This window comes from Centruroides sculpturatus, unplaced genomic scaffold, assembly GCF_000671375.1.
Source record: "Centruroides sculpturatus isolate CEXI.00-Female unplaced genomic scaffold, Cexi_2.0 scaffold227, whole genome shotgun sequence".
Taxonomy (NCBI): domain Eukaryota; kingdom Metazoa; phylum Arthropoda; class Arachnida; order Scorpiones; family Buthidae; genus Centruroides; species Centruroides sculpturatus.
The window spans coordinates 40,182-60,443 of NW_019384481.1; the positions used below are offsets into that span (position 1 = coordinate 40,182).

The following is a 20,262-nucleotide window of genomic DNA, read 5'->3' on the forward strand; positions in this document are numbered from 1 at the left end:
ATTATCATCATCTGTAAGAAATATGTCATATAAAGAAGTCAACTGAAGAGGGTGTTTGGCTAAAATAAAATTTAATGGATAAGGGTTTTAATATGTTAAGTAATATAATTTATGAATTAATGTTAAATAAATAATAAAATAACAAAGATACCATGTGTGATAAGCACTAAATTAAGTTTCAGAAAGACATAGTAATGCAAAAATCTGAAATACTAAAAATATATGACAAAATACACAAAGTTAACCAAATAGAAACACTCCAAACAAATTATCAAAACTGACTGAATGAATTTATCAAATGAATCACAAGATATGAAAGTTACCATAGATTACAATAGCAAAACAGCATAAGTGAGGCTGCTTTAAACAGAACATGAGTGTAATGAGGGTACATAGTGAGTGTAACAGAGGGGTTATTCATAAGTCTGTGAAACATTTTAAAAATTTTCCACTCATAAACTATGCAAGAGGTAATGATAACTCATACACAGAAAGAACTTACACATCATTCATATACAGAAAGAACAACAAACTCTCAGAGAACACCATCAGAGATGGTGGCATGACTATATTTATCAGCAAAACAGCTGTCAGGGTCATTATCACCAAGAAGTGCAATATAACTCAATGATAATTTGCCACAACATTGGATAACAAGCACAGGTCTCTAAAATAAGATTTATTACTTTATCATGAGGACCTGAATGTAGTGGCCATCTCAGTCACCAGATTTAAGCCTATGAAACTTTTCCTACTGGATATATGAAGGATACTGTCTTTGTGCTTTCACTTCCCATTAATCTCAAAGAACTCTGCACTGATATTGCTGCAACTATGATACTTATCAACCATGTCAGGCTCACATGCACATAGGATGAAATCTGGGAGTGAAATTCCCAGACTGTCTGGGTGAAAACCTGGGAATTGACTCACTGTCCAGGTGAACTATTAGTTTTGTCCAGGAATTTTGTAGAAATTGTGAAATTATAATGAAAAAAAGTTCTTACAATCTTTTTGAAAATATTTTTATAAATTTACACTATTTTAACAGCAAAAGAACTCACACTCACTGAAACTCATCTGCAATTCTGCCATGTTAGTCTGTTTATGCCGATGTGTGGCACGCAACCTGTCAACCTTTTTTTTTTTATGTACAACAAATGTACGATCGTACACATCTCAAATAAAGCTAAGTTATCTGTACCTGTTCTTTCTTAATTTAGGTTACTCACATTACTCCTATGCAAGTTCCTAGTCCCTAACTGTAACTGGTTTAGAACCAGCATGCACATTATTCTTTGCATTGTAAAATGACATTGTGTCAGGAACTTCTGTTCAAACAAACCTGACTTGCTGTCCGGGTCAGCAATTTTGAAAAGGTGGCAACACTAGATGAAATGGAGTATTGTCTAGATGTCTGCCTTATCTGCAAAGACAGACACATTGAGCATTTGTGAGGTATACAAAAAGCTTTGAGAATTTACCTTTATTCAAATGTACTAAGAAATAATATCTGTTGCATAGTTTACAGATAATTAATATTTAGTATGTTTCACAGACTTATGAATAATTCTGTATTTTCCATATTCAATGAAGAACTATATATAGAAAAATTTTGATTTTTATATTCGAAATTTATGGAATTATGAAGTTATTCGAAAATATTGTAAAGTAAATTTTGCAATATTTTCAAATGTTACTATTTTAATATTGCAAATTTTAGAAATGAATAAATAGTACTTACATTATCATCAGGAGGTTCATCAGATGAAGCTGCCTGAATAGAATATGCAACAAAACAAAGAATAGCACCTATCCATAATAAAAGTGCAAATCCCCCAAAAAGATTTTTGCAAAATTTCACCCATTCTGGTGTTTTCTTAGGGGGTGAGAGTGCATTTGGTCCATCTCTTTCCAAAATATGTTTAGCTTCTTGTTGTGTTAAGCCCTAAAAGAAAATATAATTTAGTTTTAATTATTTAAATATAAAACAACTAAAAAATTAGTTATATTTTATAATAAATTTTAGTGATAACAAAAACGTAAGAAAAATATTTTGATATATAAAAATGCATTCTTGAATTAAATAATGCTTTGTCAACCAAAAAATTATTACATGATATATCTTAATTATATATAAAAGATAATAATGTTTACATAGTATAATAGAACACAAAATATAATATTTAATAGAATAGAAAGCTCCAAAAATAAAATATAGAGCCTAATAGCAAATTTTTAACAAAATCAATAGTAACTGTAGCCATTTGATATTTTTTACAATGTAGCCAATATTCAGGGTGTCAAAAAAATCATTCATCATTTATATGGTAACCATACTGATAACACACAAACTCTTTAAAAAATCTTAGTAAACATAGTTAGTAAACCTTAGTTAAAACTCAAACCATTTCTGAGATAAATAATCTGACAAAGACTGAAACAACTTTTTGAGAAAGTTCACAACTCTGTAAGAAGATGTCAAGCCATTGTCAATCATGACGCTAATACAAAATTGTTAATATGAAACAGGTGAGTTTTTTTACCTATGTTTAATTTTTTACTCAGTATAGTGTGTACTATCTGCCATATAAATACTGAATGCTTTTTTTAACACCTTATAGAAGAAATCTCATTATAATAAATTAGAAAATAAACTCAATAATTAAACAGAAAAAACAAAATATTTATAGAATTCAATACTTTTAGCTTATTTTATAAGCATATCAGCTTGAAATTGAAATTAAAAAGAAATCATTAATTCAATAAGTTTAAACATTTTAGNGTACAGAACTGAGGCTCCAATGCATTTTGCAAAACCTACATTTCGGCTCCCACTGAACTTTTGCTTGCCCACCCCTGTATTATAATAGCTAAATGAAGAAAGATAAATGATAATGATGATATACAGTTAGATGATAAGTGGTACTGTCATGTGAATATAAAAGGAAGAATGGCAATAACAATGAAAGTGTGAAAAAAGTGTATAAGTAAAAATGCAATGGTATAGATAATAATGTAATAAACACAATTATATTATTAATGTAAGATTAATGTAAAGAAACAATGATATTGTAAGTACAAGATATTGAGATAATTTATAAAATAAATGACTTGTAAGTTAATATAAAATAATTGTATTAATAGGTAACCAAATTATTATAATTTGGTTACCTATTAATGTAGAAAAGAGAGATCATCATTTAAATATAATGTTAAAATATAAGATGGAAGAAATGAGATAAAAAGATTATAAAATAAGAAATGTTAAAAGGTGAACTGTATGTATACTGATGTATACTATAAAAAGGAAAATGTATACTGATGAAGACTACAATGAAAGTTAAAATCTGCAATGTGATAAGGAGTTGTAATATGGATTTTGATAGAAATAAAACATTTTAATATTTTAATTAATTTAATTATTACAATTATAATATTAGTTTTTTAAATTAAAGAATTAGAAAAGTAATGCCTCTCAGTATGTCACGAATATTATCATCATCTGTAAGAAATATGTCATATAAAGAAGTCAACTGAAGAGGGTGTTTGGCTAAAATAAAATTTAATGGATAAGGGTTTTAATATGTTAAGTAATATAATTTATGAATTAATGTTAAATAAATAATAAAATAACAAAGATACCATGTGTGATAAGCACTAAATTAAGTTTCAGAAAGACATAGTAATGCAAAAATCTGAAATACTAAAAATATATGACAAAATACACAAAGTTAACCAAATAGAAACACTCCAAACAAATTATCAAAACTGACTGAATGAATTTATCAAATGAATCACAAGATATGAAAGTTACCATAGATTACAATAGCAAAACAGCATAAGTGAGGCTGCTTTAAACAGAACATGAGTGTAATGAGGGTACATAGTGAGTGTAACAGAGGGGTTATTCATAAGTCTGTGAAACATTTTAAAAATTTTCCACTCATAAACTATGCAAGAGGTAATGATAACTCATACACAGAAAGAACTTACACATCATTCATATACAGAAAGAACAACAAACTCTCAGAGAACACCATCAGAGATGGTGGCATGACTATATTTATCAGCAAAACAGCTGTCAGGGTCATTATCACCAAGAAGTGCAATATAACTCAATGATAATTTGCCACAACATTGGATAACAAGCACAGGTCTCTAAAATAAGATTTATTACTTTATCATGAGGACCTGAATGTAGTGGCCATCTCAGTCACCAGATTTAAGCCTATGAAACTTTTCCTACTGGATATATGAAGGATACTGTCTTTGTGCTTTCACTTCCCATTAATCTCAAAGAACTCTGCACTGATATTGCTGCAACTATGATACTTATCAACCATGTCAGGCTCACATGCACATAGGATGAAATCTGGGAGTGAAATTCCCAGACTGTCTGGGTGAAAACCTGGGAATTGACTCACTGTCCAGGTGAACTATTAGTTTTGTCCAGGAATTTTGTAGAAATTGTGAAATTATAATGAAAAAAAGTTCTTACAATCTTTTTGAAAATATTTTTATAAATTTACACTATTTTAACAGCAAAAGAACTCACACTCACTGAAACTCATCTGCAATTCTGCCATGTTAGTCTGTTTATGCCGATGTGTGGCACGCAACCTGTCAACCTTTTTTTTTTTATGTACAACAAATGTACGATCGTACACATCTCAAATAAAGCTAAGTTATCTGTACCTGTTCTTTCTTAATTTAGGTTACTCACATTACTCCTATGCAAGTTCCTAGTCCCTAACTGTAACTGGTTTAGAACCAGCATGCACATTATTCTTTGCATTGTAAAATGACATTGTGTCAGGAACTTCTGTTCAAACAAACCTGACTTGCTGTCCGGGTCAGCAATTTTGAAAAGGTGGCAACACTAGATGAAATGGAGTATTGTCTAGATGTCTGCCTTATCTGCAAAGACAGACACATTGAGCATTTGTGAGGTATACAAAAAGCTTTGAGAATTTACCTTTATTCAAATGTACTAAGAAATAATATCTGTTGCATAGTTTACAGATAATTAATATTTAGTATGTTTCACAGACTTATGAATAATTCTGTATTTTCCATATTCAATGAAGAACTATATATAGAAAAATTTTGATTTTTATATTCGAAATTTATGGAATTATGAAGTTATTCGAAAATATTGTAAAGTAAATTTTGCAATATTTTCAAATGTTACTATTTTAATATTGCAAATTTTAGAAATGAATAAATAGTACTTACATTATCATCAGGAGGTTCATCAGATGAAGCTGCCTGAATAGAATATGCAACAAAACAAAGAATAGCACCTATCCATAATAAAAGTGCAAATCCCCCAAAAAGATTTTTGCAAAATTTCACCCATTCTGGTGTTTTCTTAGGGGGTGAGAGTGCATTTGGTCCATCTCTTTCCAAAATATGTTTAGCTTCTTGTTGTGTTAAGCCCTAAAAGAAAATATAATTTAGTTTTAATTATTTAAATATAAAACAACTAAAAAATTAGTTATATTTTATAATAAATTTTAGTGATAACAAAAACGTAAGAAAAATATTTTGATATATAAAAATGCATTCTTGAATTAAATAATGCTTTGTCAACCAAAAAATTATTACATGATATATCTTAATTATATATAAAAGATAATAATGTTTACATAGTATAATAGAACACAAAATATAATATTTAATAGAATAGAAAGCTCCAAAAATAAAATATAGAGCCTAATAGCAAATTTTTAACAAAATCAATAGTAACTGTAGCCATTTGATATTTTTTACAATGTAGCCAATATTCAGGGTGTCAAAAAAATCATTCATCATTTATATGGTAACCATACTGATAACACACAAACTCTTTAAAAAATCTTAGTAAACATAGTTAGTAAACCTTAGTTAAAACTCAAACCATTTCTGAGATAAATAATCTGACAAAGACTGAAACAACTTTTTGAGAAAGTTCACAACTCTGTAAGAAGATGTCAAGCCATTGTCAATCATGACGCTAATACAAAATTGTTAATATGAAACAGGTGAGTTTTTTTACCTATGTTTAATTTTTTACTCAGTATAGTGTGTACTATCTGCCATATAAATACTGAATGCTTTTTTTAACACCTTATAGAAGAAATCTCATTATAATAAATTAGAAAATAAACTCAATAATTAAACAGAAAAAACAAAATATTTATAGAATTCAATACTTTTAGCTTATTTTATAAGCATATCAGCTTGAAATTGAAATTAAAAAGAAATCATTAATTCAATAAGTTTAAACATTTTAGAACAAAAAATTTATCTAAATATATAAAACTAGCTGTTACCCGCAACTTTGTCCGCGGAGGTTTTGCAAGCAAACCCCATTTACATTCAATATTTCAATAACCATAGTAATTGTTATATAACACCTACCGCTGAAGAGAATTGCCGAGAATCAAACAAACTATTTTCAATTTGATCAATTTTCTGGAACATTTACAATCTTTCTATAATCGAACCAATATGCAATAACAAATTCGAATTTAAAACGGTTCGAACATTTTTAAAATCAAAATAGATAAAAATATTTATAACAGTGTCTGAAATGTTATCAATTTAATACACCTAAGTACTCAATGAAGACTAAACGTAGTTGAAAACAAAAAATCGCATCTAAAATAGTACAGTAGAAGATGTTCTTCCGGTTAAGCCTTAATGCTCTCCCTCACCCCCGCAAGGAAATTTCTAAAAATCCCTTCTTATTGTGCATTGCCATGGCGTACCCTACTAAAACGCAGATAAAAACAAAAAATTGCATCTAAAATAGTACAGTAGAAGCCGTTCTTCCGGTTAACCCTTAATGCTCTCCCTCTCCCCCACTTGGAAATTTTGAAAAATCCCTTCTTAGTGTGCGTTTTCATGACGTACCCTAACTGTGTACCAAATTTCACCTCTCTAGGTCCAGCGGTTTGCTCTGGGCGATGATAAATCAGTGAGTCATTCAGTCAGTCAGTCAGTCAGGACAAGCAATTTTATATATATAGATTACTTGTCCTGACTGAATGACTGATTCATCATCACCCAGAGCAAACCACTGAACCCTAAAGAGGTGAAATTTGGTACACAGTTAGGGTACGTCATGAAAATGCGCACTAAGAAGGGATTTTTAGAAATTCCTGGGCAGAAGGGAGAGAGAGAGGATTAAGTCTTAACCGAAAGAACGGCTTCTACTGTACTATTTTAGATGCAATATTTTGTTTTTATCTGCATTTTAGTAGAAAATGCCATGGAAATGCACACTAAGAAGAGATTTTTTGAAATTCTTCCACAGGGGGCAAGGGAGATGATTAATGCTTAACAGGAAGAACAGCTTCTACTGTACTATTTTAGATGCAATTTTTTGTTTTTATCTGCGTTTAATTTTCATTGAGTACTTAGATGTATTAAATTGATAACATTTCAGACATTGTTATAAATATTTTCATATATTTCGATTTTTTAACCAAATGTTCGAACCGTTTTAAATTTGAATTTTTTATTGCATATTGGTTTGATTATAGAATGATTGTAAATGTTCCAGAAAATAGGGTACACTATGGGAAACCACACTAAGAAGGGATTTTTCGAAATTCTCCCACGGGGAGAGGGACAGCATTAAAGCTTATCTGGAAAAACAGCTTCTACTGTACTACTTTAAATGCGATTTTTTGTTTTCAACTACGTTTAGTCTTCATTGAGTACTTAGGTGTATTAAATTGATAATATTTCAGACATTGTTATATATATTTTTATCTATTTTGATTTTTAAAATATTTGAACCGTTTTAAATTCAAATTTGTTACTGTGTGAAGGTTACGGATGTACGAGACAAATCGTTCCAACGAATATAAATTAAACAATAATTTATTATAATAGGGATTAACAGGTTCTACAGAGATGCCCGTCAGAGACAAACACGAATATACAACAGGTCTCCACTCTCGTCCAAAATCTTACAAAATTTAATGATCACAATATATGGTCTACTCACTAACTTATAATTAACTTATATCTAACTTAATCTAATATTAAACTAATAAGAGGAAAGGGAAGGAAAGACAGAAAAGGTCTACCGGTAGTTAGCTCAGGAGGTCCTGATGGTGGTTTCCGAATATTGCGGGGGTTTTCTCGGCCGACTTTGGTATATTCAACATTCCTGGTATAAATCTTGGCACTTATTTTTCTTAGACTATTATCTTTCACCAATTAAGTCGCTAGTCCTCTTCTCTTCTCTCTGGACTGCGCTAAACCTCGCACATGGGGCTGGTTCTTTGTCTTGGGTCTGACTTAGTGTCTCGACGAGATTTTCTTAACCCTCTCTCCTCGTCGTCCAGGCAAAAAGTGTCCTTCTCACCCCACGGGCAGGGCCGCACCCTGTTCACCTCGGTAAGCCACCAATCAGGACCCACGAAGTTCCCGCTCCTGATCGGGTGACCGGAAATGGTCATTAGCAGAAGAAGAAAGAAGGAAAAGAACAAAGAATCTTAAATCTAAATATTCTAACTAGGTATATACAAAATGGCGGACAGCCACAACTGCATATTGGTTCGATTATAGAACGATTGTAAACATTCCAGAAAATTGATCAAATTAAAAATAGTTCGTTTGATTCTCGGCAATTCTCATCATTCTCAGCGGTAGGTGTTATATAACAATTACTATGGTTGTTGAAATACTGAATATAAATAGGGTTTGCTTGCAAAATCCTCGTGGGCAAAGCCACGGGTAACAGCTAGTATGTCATATAAATGACAACTGAATATTATATTTACAATTACATTCATTTCCATGTTTTAGTTTAAATTTCTAGGATATGAATAAACTTTAATTATCTCTAGCCATGTCAGCAATTAATAAAAGTTTTGTGTTTATAAATCTCACATGAATTCTTGATAGACAAAGTATACTAAAATGTATAAAATTCATAAATAAATAATCTCAATTAATTGCTTAAATGCAAGAGATAATGAAAATTACCTATGTACTGGTAATTTTTATTAATATGCGGGAAATGCATGAAATTGAGAATTTTTAATATTTATTTTATTTAAACATAATTAAATTATTGTGTTATATGGAATTTTAATTTTATATTTTATAATGTTTAAAATTATTGATATACTAATTAATATTCTATAATGAATTTTAAAGAACTCAAAAAAGTTTTTGTTTTGCTACATTCTAATTTTTTGTTGCATTTAAACAATGGATTTACACATTTACTTTTTACATTTTATTAAAAGTATTATCAATATAAATATATTTTATGTTATTAAATAAATTTTACAATAAAACTTATTGATTATATCTATTATTATATCTTGTAGTCATTATTTTTAAGCAATTACAAAATAAAGTTAAATATCTGCAAGTTGAAAATTCAAACTTAATGACTACAAGAATATGAACTATATAAACTGCTTTAGGTGTACTTTAAAATTAATACAAAGCATTTACAATTACTATTTTTGTCTTTTGAGCAGATTTATATAAAGTTTAATGTAAATCTTTCTTAATAAAAATTACACCTTTCATTTAATCTAATAATCAACCCGAATGTTTAAGATTTATAAAGCAATTAAAAAATAAATTTAACATTTCTGAAACTAAAAGAAAACTTTGATTTAAAAATTTTACAACTGTTCACAACATGTTTTTACTTTCCTGGCTGTTATATATAACAGAGGGAAATTATGATGATTTATCAAAAAAGGACCACCCCAGATTTTTCCATTTTTAGCCTCAGGGAAGCTTGAAACATCAAGAAATGCAAAAAAATTTGGGGTTTTTTCTGTTTGTATGGATGTTAGTGTGTGTTTGTTAACCCTCTTTGAAGCTTAATAACTCCTGTGCTTTCTGTTGAAAATTCTGAAATTTTGCAGGGAGGTTTGTTTCTTAGGGGATTGATGCTATTAAATTTTGGTGTTTAAACATCCAAGGGTGGAGAGATAAACAGGGCCTTTTTTTATACAGTATTCATAAAACACTACACTAAAATCTCTATAATTTTTCTTAAGAAATTGAATAAATAAAGTATATGAAAGTACTGTGTGTACTGTGTCAAAAAATATAGTAAGTTAATAGAAAACAAGCTATAAAAGTACCAGTTGTCAGGAAAAGACAACTGGTCTTTTCCAGTTTTTTCATGTTTTGGTCTTGTTATAACAAACCAAAACATAAAAGAACACAATGAAGGAAATAGCTATCATTACTCATGGCTATGCTGGCCAAATTGTACAAAAAAAAAATTTCTAGGAAAAAATTATGTACAGGAAGATTGCCATCCTTGGAACTGCCAAACATCTCTTCCAACTTACTTGCAAAGCAGGGGTGTCTTAATGGGCAGCCTGGTATCTAAAACCCATAGAGTCATCAGGTATAACCAACAGCATTCAAAGGTTTACAAACAAACCAACTTACCATCTCCTACAAGAGAAACCCAGCTGTGTTCTCTTTATTACAAAATGCCAAAGATCCTATTAACAGAAAATTCCTCTTGTTATAGACAACAGATTTAATAAGAAATTGGTTTAAATCAGAGAAATGGCTTGATCTCTTAATATGCATATCAAGGAGCACCATTATTCTATCCAAAAGGGCTGCCGACCACAGCATTAGCAACATTTACAACTGAAAATGATGTATAAATATTTTTTAATAAAGCAAGTCTAATACAACCAATTAGGAACCAAACCAATCTGAAACATCTGGAGAAACTCAAAATTTACAAAGCTATTTTTTTAAACACTGCAATAAATTACAAGAATGCCAAGACATTTTCTAAAGCATGGAGGTCCATCTTTGAAGTACACCTATAATTTCAAATCTTATTTTTAAAAAAATAGTTGGTTATGTCATTGTTGATGTTTGTGCCTTCCACCAATGAAATAATTCTATTTTGTTTCAAGTGACATTTGAATTTTCATATGTATATTTTACTGCTATTTTAATCTGATGATGATTTAAAAAATCGTTAAAAATGTTTATTTTTATTATTATTTAGTAAATTTCTGGATATTATTGATATTGTTTTATTAAGGACAAGAAGTTTGGGATTTCCTGTGTAGAGCTAATAAGTGCTTGTTCCAGTCTGGATCAGTATTAGTAAAAGACGATCCAACCCCTTCAATTTTAAGGGCAAGTTACTGCTGTGCTAGGAGATGCATCAGCATCATCTGGGCTGCTTGATCAATTAGCCTACATGGCATGTCCCAGACTATTTTTTGAAGTGAAAAGTGCATAAATCTGTCCCACCTTTGTGTTCCTTGGTGAATAAGTGCACCCATCCAACATATTTCTTAGAAAAAGTGCTTACTAGAAAAATCACTATACTTGTTCAACTCTTGAGGCAGTCTCTTATAAGTAAAGTTATTGAGGCTATACTTCTGAGATCATACTTCTTTTCAAAATTGATGTGGTCTCCCTGTTCAGTGCATCACTTTGAAGCAGTCATGCTTACAAATGCCTTGAAAATGATTTTCCATACCACAGGTACTAGACTTACAGGAAGTGCTCTTACTAATTACAAAAAGCAATCCTTTTTATTTTGATAGTAATATTTATTTACAATCAGCCTATCAACTCACCACTCACAGCTATATTGGCTGAATCAGTCACAAGGACTCTATAGTTTGGAATTTTTACATCTTCACTTATCCTAAAGTATCCTCTTCTCTATTTGCAGTTTGTCAATGATGTACTTCTGGCATGAGAGAACTCTGATGAAAAATTACTATGCTTTATTCAGTTGTTGTCCAGCATTTTTCTGACTGTTACATTTTACAAGAGGAGGAGAAAAATGCAAAGATTGCTTTTTTGGATATGTTTGTGTACAGATTTCCTAGTGGGCTTTTCTTTACTGGGTTTCATAAATTCAATACACCACCTTATATCATCCCTTCCATGACTTCCAACTTCCAATACAAAAATTCAGCCATTACAGCATTCATACACAGAGCCTTCTTATATCTTTTCACTCTATTGCTTGTGGACAAGATACTTTCCCTTGTTAAATTAGCAGTTTGCAGGGGGTTACTCTCCAACCAATTTTATCCATCTTGTCAACCAGGTCAAATGTATGTTGTTTTCATAATCCACCTTGTACTTTAAGGAGTGTTGGTTTTTGTGATACCCATTCTGTATCTGGGTCAGCCCTCATTTTGTCTTTGCTGGGTTTTCAATATGGTTATATAATGCCACTAGCTCCCCAGCTTACGTTGTGCAAGATCTTTTCCAATGACATAGACAATGTCCCACCTCTTGAAAAATCTGGAGTTTATGCTGGCTGTTTTCTTACAAAATTCATTAACTCAGTTAAAGCTTTTGTATATTGGGGTGACTGCCAGAATGTGCTGCGTCTTGTGGAGCATCATGAGGATGTGGTGTATAATATATATATATATATATATAAAACAAAGCTGGATAAAACAAGTAATAGTAAGTAAATTTGATCCATTTTGGTTGCAAACCTTGCTCCTAAGACATTGTAGGGACTGAAGAACACTATTTATCTGGGAGTCTCTTTTCATTGCATCAAAGTCACCATATAACTCCTCCAAACTTGACATCCTAGAGTTGTGGATTGTGCTATTTAAGCTTCTAAAATCTTAAGTTGTGTATCTCACAATAAAAAGCATCTCATTTCATTAATAGAGTTTCTATGTTTTATGTTATTTAATAATAAACCACACACACCTGATTTGTATTTGCCGAGTTATTTTCTTTGTTCGTTGTTCGTTTGATAAACGAACAACGTTAAAGCCTGAAGATGGCCTATACAAATTGGCCAAAAACGTTTGCACAAAGAAAATAACTCGGAAAATACAAATCAGGTGTGTGTGGTTTATTATTAAATAGCTAGTATTGCTGAGAAGGTAGATAGATAGTTTTATGTTACTTTTGTATTTTTAGTTCAGCATAATTTTTATTGGATTTATTTCATTTTGTATCCTAATCATCTGAAATTCTATAATTTTATATATTTCAAATATGTACTGTACCATGCTTGAGTGAGATGTTAATGAGAGAAAAAGGGGATGTTTAATTGAAATCATGTCAAGATGAATAATGTGGGAGTAATGGACAATACTGAGATGAGTTACCTTTACAAAATTAACCGATTTATTTAAAACATGTAATGTTTACACTAATTTTGTTGAGAACTTCTTCATGATGATTATGTACTCAAGGAAAAAAAGATCAGTATGTAATTCATTGTTATCGGTTCCAATATCTGTCTGTTGGCAATTAGGTGGGCCCAGGACAGTTTGTTAGCCAATTCTGGATGTGGGATGAGTAGAGAATGATCAGAAGTCAGACATAAGTAACAGCAGAATGAAGATGAAGTCAAAGACAAAAGGGATGTCAACACAGAGGACAAACAGAATGAGCACAGGAGAATAAACTCTCTTGAAATTTGGGTTTATAAAGAGTTTTATTCCCAAATTAATTGATTTGATTAATTCTAATAGTTTCCTATCTTTCCCTAATTGGTCCATCTATGTATCTAAGTAAAACTGCACAACCAGATCAGGCATGAGAAAGATCTATTTCCATTATTCAACCTTACACTTCATCTCAACACCAACCAAATGATGTTGATTAAACTTTGAGACTTTTGCTAATATAGTAGAACCTCGATTATCCAGATTTTCGATTATCCGGATTGTTCAAAATAAACAAAAATTTTACGAATTTGCTGATATGCACTTGGTGAACTATGACACTGTTTATGTACGTGATGGAATGCATAACTTTTTTTGTTTCAACAACTTCTCACCCAGCACAGTGGTTGTAAACTCTTAAATATATTTTACGTTGTAATAAAAATATAACTTGACATACGTATTTATAAATAATTTATATTCAAATTACATCATTTCTATGACCAAGGGCAGCGTAAGGCATGGGCGACATGGGCCACCATCTATGCCTCGCGCCTCGAAGGTTTATGCATTACTTAAAAGCCGCAAACGCGACGAAAAAATTTTACTCATCATAAAACGATAAATAGTTTGTCAAATTTTTATTCATAAAAATGAGGTTTTAACTGCTTTTTATTTTATAAAATCCATCTTCTTGCACCACCAGAGGACCTTTTAAACAATAGGTAGTCTGTTAGCGCTGGTCAGTAGTAGTCCAAATTCAATATGAATGTTTGTTTCTTAAATATTTGATCACGATTTAAATACAGTATTTATTTTTAATATTACCGATATGTCGTCAAAAAGAAAATGTGTTGTATTATCATTAAAAGACAAATTAAAGTATTTGTTTTGATTATCCAAATTTTTCCTTATCCGGACTACCTTCATCCCCAATTAGTCCGAATAATCGAGGTTCTACTGTATCTTAAACTATATTGTTTTCCTTTCCAACATCAAGAATTTTAATGACTATAAAACAATTATTTCTTTTATTTGTTTTTGGTAGAAAAAGTATTTTTTTTCCCATTTTGTCAATATTTGACTATTTTACACATTTTTTTCTCATTATTAAAATATTTTTAAATGCATTTGGTGAGGGATTCAAATCCTATCCGAAACCTTCCACTTTTGCATGAGGAACAATTTTGAAAAATGTTCTTTATTGTTTGTGTTCCATTTTTCAAAAAGTAGTATTCTGTTCTCTGTGTATGATAATATTGTCTGAAGACCACGTGTTCTGTTGTGTAACCAGCTCATAACCAGCCCCTTGGGTGAGCCACAGAGTAAAGAAGGAATGGGCATTCTCGATGACAATCGAAAAATCCAGATCAAGGAGGGAGAGAGTATGCTCAACGAAGAAAGCAGGACTTTTTGGAAGAAAGCAAAAGGAGTGAAGACATGTAGACGAGAGAGTCATAATTTTATTTTATTTTTGTGTGTAGTTTCCTATGTTTTAGTACCTGTTATAGCAAAAGGATAAAGAAGTGATCAGAAGGACTAAAATAAGTTAATACTTTAAATTCCTTACATTAGAGTCATAGAGTGTGTGATTTATTTCTTCAAAGTTTCTTTCTGTTTTTTCCTAAACGGGGAATACTCTAAAGATCGAGTACTTCCCCACAGAACAGTTATAAACTGCTGAAAGTACTCACTTCAAATACAATCACTCACTTAAATAAAATGAAAAAGTACTCACTTAAATAAATATTTTCTGTAATGCTAATAGACAATTGTATTGATATTATTAATTCTTAATGCAATAATGTTCTACTTTATTTACATCAATGAAAATATTTTAACAGTTAGATATTTGTTTAAAATAGGTATAGTATGAAGAAAACAAGTTATATTTAAAGAATTATTTTAAAAAATTGCTGTAAAATTTAAATGTTATGATTAAATTAAGAAATAAATTGTAAAATCACTTACTGAGTCTGGATTTGTTCCTAATCGAGAGTATAATTCCTGGATAGGTATTTTATGTTCATCCTAGAAAACAATTTTATATTAATATAAAATAATTTTTAAAAATAATAAAATCATTGCATTATTTTCAATATTACAAAATTACTGATCAAATTTTTTTCATATTTTGCTATTAGTATTTATCATTATTTAGCTTCTAAATAATAATTTTTATTCTTATTTAAATCTAAATAATTTTTATAATTCTGTAAACAATATTACAGAACTAAAAATCCTTCAAATATTCTATAAATTCTTCAAACTAAGAAGTCCTCCATGGTTTTCTAATAAGTCTTTTTACATTTCTTTATAACAGACAATAATATTACTTTTATTCATATGTAACAGAAAATTTCTTATAATCTTCTTCTTTAAAAACTTCAATAAAACTGATTCTAAATTTATCATCATCATCTAAAAATGACATGTCTGTCTATATACAATATTCTATATAATTATAACTTACAAGTAAAAATATTCAGTATAAGTTAATTATATTTATAATTAATTATCTAGGCTGCTATTCTATTAGCATTAATTAATATTATATATGTATAATTTTTAATAAACAATACATCTTAACTTTTTTTATCATAAGGTTTATTTCTAAATTCAAAACCTCATAGGATAAAATAAGTTTAACTGTATTGAATTTAAAAGCTTCCCAAAAAAAATGAAGAAAACATTTTTTTAAATCAAATGATAATCAAGACTATCAGCACAAAACCTTTCTCACTAATTTCTAGCCGTATTAACAGGAGTAGAAAGTGAGAAAGGTTTTGTGCTGATAATCTTAGAAATAGTTCTAGCTACATATGCATAGTAGAACAAATGATAATCATTGCTAATTAAGACATGTGACTCAATAATTGTAATGCTAATATCTAAATTGTCCTTTTCATTGTTATAAAGTAAATTTTGAAGACTAAAATAATTTTATACATTTAAAACAATAGTTCTAGCTGAACTATGCAATGTTTCACCTTGTTTATGCACAACAACATTATTTTATGCCATTTTGGTAATGAAATCAAAATTAAGGATGAAGTCATTACTATTTTCTTTTATTTGGTACATTTTTTTTAAACTAAAATGAAGAATAATTAAAATAAAGTTCTATTATATTAATTAATTAAAGTAGCATTTGTATATAGTTTAAACTTGGTATCATTAAATAACATTCAAGTTTACAGTAACAAAATAAATCCTTATGAAGCATATTCTAAATAATAAGAATTGAATGAACAAAACAGAATTTCAGCATTTTATTAGATAGCTGATTATCACAATCCATTAATTCTTTAGCATATGATTTTGTTGAACAATATGTAGTTTTTCTACAACAAATAAGATTTGACTCTCAAACTAGTATTATTAATTATTATCAACATTAAATTTTGTTTTCTGTTTAATTTTTTTAGTTTATTTTAGCATTTATAATTATTGTTAATAAAACATATAATAATAATAATATAATTATTATATGTATCTATCAAATAATAATAATATTATTATTATTATTTGATAAAGAGTAAGCAATGCAATACAATAAAAAAGTTTGTAAAAATAAAACTTTTAAAAAAATCTAGGATGGAATATATTGTACATACACCTTCACAATCCAAAAAGGTGATGAGCGAGTAAAAGGAGTCATACAGTCATACAAATCATCCATTCAGAATATATTGTAAAATTACAAAAATGAAGATGAATACAAAATATATTCCACTTTGAATTTATAACATTTTTATTTTTACAAAGAAAAATTTATATAAATATCTAATGTCAGAGAACTTTTAGACATTTTGCATATATGCAGGTGGAGAAGAGCCTATAAAGAAAGATTGACTCCTCTTGACTTAATTGAGTTCCACAGTTACAAATAGATGTATAGAAGGCTTCAAAATGTTTTGTATTAGTTTTCATTTTTATAATTTTAAGAAAAAAAAATTGTTGTTTGGATGCCATTTTGTATTTTTTACATGTAGAAAGTTTAAGAATTTCCATTTCAGTTAAGTTTACCAACTTTCTTGTACTTCATTCTGACACCTACCAGACTTTTATGCCAACTCCCTAATTAATTTGAGATTCATCATTAGGTCTTTGCAATATCCATCTATTTTTCCAAGTTATCCATTATTAGTTGGCAAAGACTGGGATAATAGGTGTTGAATCCATAGACCAAGAATTCCAGTGACTCACCAGTGGAAGCATGAGTCACATTACTAACATTACAAAAAAAAAAAAAAAAACCAGGACTAATGAATAAGACACTATTCTTATTATGGCCGTTTAAAATACAAGCAACAGCATCACACAGCAATTATATTACATGACATATTAAACTTTTTGCATACTGAATTAGCACATGGCCAGCACAAAGTGGTTGCATTATGTTTTATACATGGTATTTTGCACATATTTACACAGATTTTTGACGAGGAGTTCATCAAATTAGATGATAGGAGTCAGAAATTACCATTTCAGGTCACCCATAGCTTCATATGATATAAAAAAATAGTATCAGCACAAAACTTTGCTGATTGGTCCTTGATAGGAATGATTTTGGAAAATAAAAATATTGATTGCTGTAAAGATGTATCTATTATTATGGGGAAGTTATAGTTGGCATTCCAATGATGTCAACAGCTATTTATTGGAATTGTTGATCAACAACTTCAGTTTCTTGAAAGGGGACCTTGCTCTGATAAAGACTGTTTTTGACAAATCTCACAACCTCTAATATATGATCAGACATGTTTGATTATATTCCTAAGGTAATCATTTTAGTTTATCATGCTACAAGTCTTTTCAGTCCTGTGGAAAACTTTGATGACTTCATTTGCCATACTAATACCCACACAAACCATCTGTAATTGGCAAAGTTCAAAGCAGTCTGACTTGATATGAATTATTACCCCATTGTCAAGTTAATATTCTGGTTGAATACTGTATTCTTACCTACAGAAGTTCTCAAAATGGGGTTGACTCGTTCTATGTTCCAGGATCTGGTTCAAAAATGTATCAATCCTTTAAAATTCTAAGATATTTTCCCAAAATCCTCCATTTATCATGTTAACACCCCTCATCAGAGTTTCCTTCACTTGTCCCTCTCCACAAGGCAGGGCAGTAAGTTGGCAACAGGGTTTTGTTGTCTTTAACATATACAACCTTGATGTCACTATTAGACAATTCCATTGATCTCATGCAATTCAAAAAAAGCAACAACTTATGGTCAGAGTGTACATTTATTCTGTAGTTAAGAATTGTAGGTTTATAATGTCACATGGCAGTCATATAGGTTTATAATGTCACTCTCTTCTTGATTGTTGAATATCTCATTTAGGACCATAAAACTTCTTGCTATAATAACCAATGGAAATGCAGTTATAGTTTTTAAGCTAAATAAGACCATGCCTACACAGGAATAAAAAGCAAATTTATGCAGATGGAAGGGTATATTAAAATGTGGTAAGTGAGGAGGGAGTTTTCAAAAGAAGAGATTTAAATGCATCATAGCTGTTCTGATAGGCCTCATGCTATCTAAATTCACGTCCGTTTATACTTAAATCTGTCATTGGGAGTGTAATCTTCAAAAAGTTAGGGATGAAGTCCCTAAAAATGCTGACCATTCCCTGGAAACTTCTCACACCCTTTATGTTCTTCAGACTACACTGGTCTTTAATTGTCTGGGTGTTCTCTGACAATTAAGAGAATCAAATGGTTGGTGTGAAAAGAAAGTTAATAGTCCTTTCAATTGAAAAAAAAAAATGAAAATCTTAATTTTTGGACAAAAATCCTCACATGAGAAAAAATGAAGTTGTGATCAAGTTTGATATTCTGTCAAGTACTCTTTCAACAATAATAAAGAACAGCGATTTAATAGAGAGAAATTGAAAAAAATTGAAAATGTTCTTTTCCACAAACATAAGAATATGTAAAAAAATAGTTTTTGTATTGTTGCAACCAAAGAGTTCCCCTTAGCAAAATTATGTTACAAAGGAAAACTGAGAATTTTGAAAAGACTTCACCTTAAAAGCCAAAAGACTTGACCTTAGCAAATATAAAGCCAGCAATGGATGGCTTGAGAGCTTTAAAAGTAGACCCATCATCATCTTCAGGAAACTGTAGAAAAAGTGCATTTGTGCCTCAAAGTGTTTGCAAAGAGTGGATCAAGAAGCTTCCTTCTCTTGTTCAAGATTACAGAGCCAGTGGATGTCTTCAACACAGCCTTTTTTCTAATGTTTACCCAACAGAACAGCTATATTCAAGGGACAAGAGTGCCGAGGTGGGAAACAGAGTAAAGTTCTATATGTGTGGCTGTACTCTTAGCAGTTAATCAAACTGGAAGTGAAAAACTTTCACAACTGATGATTAGTCATTCTGTAAAGCCCAGATATTTCTCAAAAGTAAAATCATTTCCTATAACATGCAAAGCAAACCAGAAAGCTTGGATGACAAGTAAAATCTTCAGTAACTGATTGAAAGAAATCAATGGGTTTAAAAATGGAAAAATTCTTTTCATCAATAACTGCAACACTTGTTCCAACCGCCCTACTCTAAAAAACATGATTTTAGATGTGATATCACATCTAAGCTGCAACCCCTTGATCAAGGGATCATTCAAAGTTTCAAAGTGGGAAGAGAACTGGTTCAAAAACTTCTAGACACAATTGACAATGGTAATATCCTTCTCACTATCAATGTTTTGGATGCTTTGAGAATGATAGACTATGCTTGGAGGAACATTAAGGAAAGACAATCAAGAACAGTTTTCTAAAAGCAAGGTTTAAGCAATGAAACAATAAAGAAGAACAACATAACATCATTGATACGGTGAAAGACAGAAACCAATAAAGTA

General features: G+C 30.1%; 1 protein-coding gene across 3 annotated transcripts in view; it reads right to left on the minus strand.

The window, feature by feature from the left end:
* The window catches only part of LOC111621440 (sodium/potassium-transporting ATPase subunit alpha-like), a 101,576-nt gene that overhangs the window by 36,174 nt on the left and 45,140 nt on the right, over window positions 1-20,262 (minus strand). For all 3 annotated transcript variants that reach the window (XM_023363588.1, XM_023363586.1, XM_023363587.1), the window contains 2 exons: window positions 15,366-15,425; window positions 5,239-5,442 (listed from right to left, as the gene is read on the minus strand). In XM_023363588.1, the coding sequence (XP_023219356.1) occupies window positions 5,239-5,442; window positions 15,366-15,425 (264 nt within the window). The remainder of the gene's footprint in view (window positions 1-5,238; window positions 5,443-15,365; window positions 15,426-20,262) is intronic.